This window comes from Carassius carassius, chromosome 9 (assembly GCF_963082965.1).
Source record: "Carassius carassius chromosome 9, fCarCar2.1, whole genome shotgun sequence".
Taxonomy (NCBI): domain Eukaryota; kingdom Metazoa; phylum Chordata; class Actinopteri; order Cypriniformes; family Cyprinidae; genus Carassius; species Carassius carassius.
This window is the reverse complement of record NC_081763.1, coordinates 26,775,431-26,782,594: the sequence shown is the minus strand read 5'-3', so window position 1 is coordinate 26,782,594 and position 7,164 is coordinate 26,775,431. Positions and strand designations below refer to the sequence as shown.

The window sequence follows — 7,164 nt, the reverse complement described above, 5'->3', positions numbered from 1 at the left end:
ATTATGTTTATTGACCCCAACCCCCTCATCCCCCACTGTTAGACGAAATTTACGCATGTCTTTTCATCCTCATCTCAAAAATCCATTGTTTGTGCAACAGACTGGGCTCTCGATACAAAGCCACCCCTCTCTCTCTCTCTCTCTCTCTCTCTCTCTCTCTCTCTCTCTCTCTCTCTCTCTCTCTCTTTCACTGGAGAGACTGAGTGCATCTCGAACAGGGCATTTCTTTGAATCCGCTCCCAGAGCGTCGAATATCTGCTGCTCCTAGCGTCGGAGCCTCGCAAGCACATTAGTCACCTTCCAACCTCTGCAACTCGAGCTCAGACAGTCGATACCACTTCAAAAAAAAAAAACCTGCTGAGAGGGGAACTAACTGCTGGACCTCATTTCCCTTGCCCATTTACAAAGCTGACCTCTTGGTGGCGGTCCCAAGCGAAAGATTTCTGGACTAATCATAAAACACAAGGCGGCTCGTTGTGGGGGTACTCTGCCTCCGTGAGCGGAATAAACCCCAGCGCGTGCTGCCTGTGATGTGGATCGTCGCGCGCGCTCGACAGAACATTGGCAGAATCCTTCGCGGAGCTTAAAGAAGGCGGGCGAGCTCTGAAAACCAAAGTGTCCGAGTGTTGGTGGTAGTGGGGAACGCTGTCATTTCGAGAGGAATGCATCTGTTCAGTGCCATGTTCCTGCTGCTGATGTTATCTACTATACCCTCTGAGGTAAGATGCCTTCGTAGCATGCGATACACGGCTCGTCATCACAACCTGTGTTGTAAATACGCATTGTTGCGGGATGCACAAGTGGCTTCTTTGATTATCAGTTTCTAAACAAGTGCTGAGCACTGTAATTAGCTCATTTGAGGTTGATGGCTGAATCACTGTGCAGCTGTTTGAATAAATCACAAACGAGCGTCTCGGCACGCGGGGAAGATTTTCTAAGAATCTGGGAACTCGATTAAGAGGACGCCAGCTGAAAAGTTTGCGATGAATCACAGTCCTCAACCCCGAACGTCGAAACACTGTTCGCATTGTCACAGAAGCACTTTTATGAGCTCTTTTAATTTGGTCGCTGGCTGGTGATGCGAACGTGACAGATGGGAACTGAAGTGAAGGACAGCACATTACATATATATATATATCAGCTATCAATTATCAGTGAACTTTACTAACTCTTAGGATCGTGTAAAATACACGTTTGCTTAAAAATCTCGCAATCCAAATTATGGCCGAATGGTCAGGACCATGGACAGCGCTCTTCCAGTGGCGTTGGCCTCGGACATTTCCTCAGCCGCACTCTGTTTTAAATTAATTATTACGTGTGCCACAGCATGAGACAACTTGATAAAAGCTGGTTTAACTAGCAGTGCAATTAGTCAATATTCAATTTGCTATTTTATGCTGCAATAAATAGTAGGATTGACTGGAGAATGCTGTAGCACAGGGTGAGTTGTAAAACCATCAATTTAAGCAACTGGAAATTAGCTACAGAGTGACATCACTAGCATACAACACTAACATGTTGTAGGCTACATCTACAATATGTGTTAAAATATAACGGATTTCCATGTGCGTAAGATAAGAGGTAAAATTAAAGTAAAAATTTCACATTAGAATTTGTTGCAAAATCATGCAAATGGATGAATTGGTGTCATCTGACTGAACAGATGGGGACGGTTGTACAGTAAAAATCTCCAATGCACTTCTACTGCTACTACTACTACTACACACACACACACACACACACACACACACACACACTGTCTATTATTTTTTTAGAGATAAAATTAAATTTTTACATTTTATATTTTAAAATTTTATTGTCAGTGGTGTCTAGAACTGAAAATGATATAATTTATCATTTTATAATTTTAGAATTACTTCCATTATATTCTGTTTTTATCATATACTGTTTTAATAGCATGGTAATGTTAATCCAAAATAAAAAATGAATTAGAATAAAACCCAAGAGCATGTGACTTCCTGCTATGTGGCATAACTAGAGACTGGAGGTGATGCATTTGATTAGATGTAACCTGTGTGCATTATAAAACAGTATGTTAAGCAGTCTGTGACTGATTTTAATATTAGAGGAAAGGAAATGATACGGTACAAGATGTGTGCAAAGTTTGCAAATTTGCCAGTGCTGCAATTCCAGACATACATTAGAATATGTAAATGGAAATGCTTCACTGAAAGATATGAGAGTCCTGTAGGCATGCGTAGGAATGTATATTTCTATTTCTTCACCACAAGCTTCTCATAATTGGCCCAAGGAGACCATTTGTTTTAAGTGTTTGCATTAAATATTAATTGGAAAAGAGAAAAAATGGCACCACCCATCTCCCTGATGTAGAAATGTAGACATAAAAAATGGATGAATTCTTCTGGTTTTTCTCTATCCTGCTAAGACTACTTCACATGGGATGCATGGGAACATTTGGATGCATGGACTCTCAAACAAGTAGCCGCACACACACAAACCTTCAAACTGACACACAAATATGCAACATGTTTAAATGAGACAGATGCACTTGTTCACTCATGACTTGTGTTTGTTAAGTACCCATAATGCCCTGGGGCCCTAACAACCAGTGATACAAATGGGCGCTTACTCGACCTTGGTTTTTCCCATTTTATGATGGATACATCCCTTGCACACTTAGCACACTTCACACACGTTCACATATCTGTGCATCTCTGTACATGTCCATACGTATGTGCAAACGCTCTGCGATGTGCATTGTGTCCTTAAATAAGGACAGAGGATCAAATTCTATTTAGGCCATAAAACTGGATGGAACTGGGTTTAATCAGACTCTGGGAAAATGTAGAGACTAAAGCAGAATGCAGATTAGCGACAATAATTGTTTAACAAATTAAAAGCTCATTTTGTTCTCAGCTCTCTGCGATGATTCACTCAATAATAATTAACTTGAATCAGCTTGCACACCTTTATTGCTACACTGGACACAAATGGCATCTTTGCTTTTTTTCCCCTCGGTTCATAGCACATCGTATTACTTATAAGCACTGTGTGGTAAACCTATTCAGTATGTATCAACAGATTGTACGTTTATTAGGGTCTCATCTTCGTAATTAGTTTTGAGTGGTTGCTCGCAGTTTGGATCGGACATCTATTGACTGCCATCATTAGCGCCGTTAAAAGTGAGGGCTACCTCCATGCACTAACACACAGGCATCTTAAGGAAACTTTAATTAGTTTATTTTAAAACATTATTACACAGTTTGACATTTTAAATCTATGCGCCTGAGTGTAAATCATATACTGTATACGATGACAGCAACGAGCACCAATTATGCAGCCACACATTGACAGACATTAACCACAAATCTGCTTGCAATCAACATCTTCATCAAATGTAATTAGCCAGTGCATCAGAGGCAAACACGTTAGCTTAGATATGCAGCTCAGGTGGCCAACATGGCATCACAAAGCTGTCACGAGGGCATCGGATAGCTCCTTTCAGCTAGAAGGCAGGGTGCTCCGAACTGAAGCCGTCCATCAGTGAAATTATCTTTTTTTATAAAAAAAAAAAAACGGGACTATATGAGAGGCTTGGTGGCCACACCTTGCCAGCCCCCAGAGACATTGAGATGCAAAACTATCACTTTTAGCTTGTGAAATGAGGAGGTTGTCTGTTTACTCATTATTTAGCCCTGTTACAGTATATCAAACTCTCTGTGGGAGAGAGGTGCTAATTGGTTGCAACTGTGAGACAAAACCCTCATAAGTTGATAAATATCTGCTTGCGGTCCATTTTTTCACTTTGTTTTGTAAATACACCAGAGCCGTGCATCAAAAGCAAATGGCTACAATTGATTAATAGGACTGTTTAAATGTTCAGGCCTTTGAGAAATAGAGAAGCAATGGAAAGCCGCCCAGCTGGAGTGAAGTGAAATAATGTGCTTCAGAACTGCTGTTCACTAGAAATTCTCAGTTGTACTTTGGAATTCACTTAAATGCAGTCATTTAATAATAAGCTAGGTAGAAATCTGCTGCCGCAGTCCTCGGATTATATTAAAAGGGAAATATTAGGTAAAATGAATAATTTCAGTTAAACTGCAGTCAGATGTAATTTCTGCTCCCTTTGTAGGAGTTATTAGTCACGTTGGGTCAAGCTAAGCTTTCCCTGGATCATGTAAATAAGTGTCATTTTATTTACAGCTGATAAAAACATGGATTTTTATCTTTGACTATTGTGGGCTTGTGAAATAATGTCAAAGCAGGACCTATTTGAATAAGCAACTGGTGGCAGCATGATCCAGTCAGATTTGGCCAGGATGGAGCATTTACATGGCACTGGATCAGAGCATTCCGGATATGAGCAGCTGCCTGGAGAGTATCACTACTTTCAGGGAACATCCAGTCTAAAGAAAGCTGTGCAGTGAAAGCCCATTCTCTGAATTATGATTGGTCCAGTCCAAGTCAGTTCGTCTTGCCCACCAGCTAAAAGGCCTATTATACACCCATTTGATCAGATGTGAGATAATGTCCGCGGACCTATTAGGCCCCCTTTCTAAAGTTAGCTTGGCAATGGAAATGGCTTCATAGTGGATTTTAGCTGTTGAGAGACTAATAAATATCAGGAGCGGTGATGGTGTTCTTGGATGGCGGTCAAAAAAGGGCAGTGAAGCGTACAAAGCTTCAGTCGCCTTTGAGATCAAGGACATGCAGACAGGTCAGATAGAATGTGCTGTGCCAACCATCGGTCCGACTTCCAAACAGGGAATTAGGCAAATGAAAAGGCCCAGGAACAGCGGCATAAATCTCTCAACCAAAACCCCGAGCATGAACAAGAGTGGCCAACAGACCTACTGCTGCTCTGCATCTGCAGCTGTCAACTTAAAACTCTTGCATGGTTTCCCACCGATGCTAAGCAAGTTTGAGCCAGGCCTCTGCCTAGATGGGAGTCCTCCTGAAAAAAAAGCTAAACTAAAAGCTAAAACTATACCTCCTTTGTCAGTTTTCTGCTCCAGCTTGTGGATGCTCACAATCAAAGGCTTATTTTGAAAGGCTTGCATGCTCAACTGTTTGCAAGATGGAACATGGAAAATGAAGTATACTTGAGACTTAATGCCCTACAATAATGTTGGGGGCGATACACTATTAAAGGCGCTGTCCTTTGGATGAGATGTTAATCTGTCGTGACTCTCTGTGGTCATTCACTGAGTGTCTCAGAAGATTAGGGTTGTAATGCTGGCTACATTTGTCCTTTGTCCTCACAAAACACAAAATTTTTGTTTTGTTTTGAGTTTAGTTTCATCTCTAATGTAATATACCTGCCTGTAATTTTCAAGCAATTCTGAAGACTTTGGTTAGATTTCTCAGGAGTATTCGATTAGAGATAGATAGAGATAACCTCTGCAGGACAGTGGCCCTCCAGGAATGAAGTTGGCCATCCCTGTGCTAGATTTTGCACAATCTTGTATTTTAAAAAAAACTTTTACTTTTTCAGTTTCAGAAAAAAAAGAATAATCATTGAACAGAAGACAATTAAAAACTAACAACAGCAAGGCTGCTAGTGCCTAGTCTACTTGCTGTACTAACAAGGGCACAGAGAGGACAGAAGTTAATACATAAAAAGCCTCATACTTATTAATTGCCAGTGTCCGTTTCTTTGTAGTTTATTTTATTAGAACCATAAAATAAAGAAGGCTGTGACACAAGCCGGCAGTCAACCAGTATCGGATTCTAGTTGAGCATCTTTTGGCCTAATTTTTGAGCTGTGTTCAGCATTGTTGTCTTTAGTTGGGCCACCATCAGAAGCTTTTCAGCCAATTGAGCATTGTGAAAAGGAAGTTTAAATTGGCTGTTTAGCTCATTGAACCAGTGCACGAGAAGTAAAACACACGTGAAAGTTAGTGAACAACAAAATCTAGAGAGCCCACAGAGAAGGATCTTCTCAATTTACATTATCTCATCTGATAATTTAAAATACAAATATTTTCATAATGTCCGTCTGGAATGAAGAATGTTAAGCATGATTGGTGTGAAAATCATGAAGTGTGACATTGTTTATGGTTTGTATATCCACCATGCTAGCTCTTCCGGTTTCCCTCTTTAAATGACAAGTAGACTACTGCCACCTGCTGGTATGGAGAGTCCCCCCCCCCACACTTTTACTCAGGTGCATAATGTACATGTTAGCTGGCCATTGCCTTCAGTCTTTGGGTTTTGCTTAATGAAAAGTGAATTTTTTGGCCCAGACATAGGCGATGTGAGGCAACGCAACAGTTGGCTTTTGTCACCACCAGTGCCGGTTTGGTGATTCTGGATCTTTACATAGCTAATCAGTGTAGTAATTGTCAGTGCTTATGCACTGATGGGGAACATGGGTGCAATAATGAATGCCATTTAGAGAAGTATGGTAAATAATAGCTAATCATAATACTTCATTTATGTCAAAATACAAACAACTGGAATGACCTCCAAGTCTTACCACTGACATGTAATGTCTCAGATTTTCATTTCAGAAACTGATCCACTTTAGAATATTAATAAAAGAAACCACTAACTTATGCACCATGGCCTTCCTTTCATCCTGTGAATGTGTGTGTGTGTGTGTGTGTGTGATTTTGCATATGTATGTGAGGGCACATCTGAGACATGCACACTGGGAGGTGGACACAGAAAATAATGTTAATATTTTCACATGTGACACATGCGGGGGCATCTGCTCATAATGATACTATAGTTGACATCATAATAATGTCACAGGCAGCGTATGAGCTGCACTAACAAGCGATGAGAAATGAATAAGCCATCCTCCCTTCACCCACCTTCAAGTGTTCCCATTAACATTCAATTGTAATGCATTACCATCAGGGAGCCTATGTGGATGCATGGCTAGATGAGGCAATTGAATAGCACAGCCTACACTGTGAGAGGTGACTGATTAGGACCAACTGATGAGCCTGTATTTTGTGTGGCACAGAGGAGGGGTCGAATATGGGCAGAATGCATGTATGCGTGTATGTGTGTGTGTTAGTCCACATGTCCGGTGTGAACAGAGATGCTACTGCTGTGCGACTGTGGTGGTGTTTGTGTGTTATCTGCAGGAAAGAAGAACAAGAGAAGTGTGAGATTAGATTCTAGATTTTGTCCCTCGGATGACAGTTTTGCAAATACCTGCTGCTATCAATA

At 40.9% G+C, this 7,164-nt stretch overlaps 1 protein-coding gene across 1 annotated transcript in view; it reads left to right on the top strand.

The window, feature by feature from the left end:
* The first annotated feature begins 238 nt into the window (after positions 1-238).
* The window catches only part of LOC132149448 (noelin-2-like), a 59,070-nt gene continuing 52,144 nt past the window's right edge, over positions 239-7,164 (top strand). Inside the window, exon 1 of the mRNA XM_059558693.1 lies at positions 239-719. Coding sequence (XP_059414676.1) covers positions 663-719 — 57 coding nt within the window. The 5' untranslated portion in view covers positions 239-662. The remainder of the gene's footprint in view (positions 720-7,164) is intronic.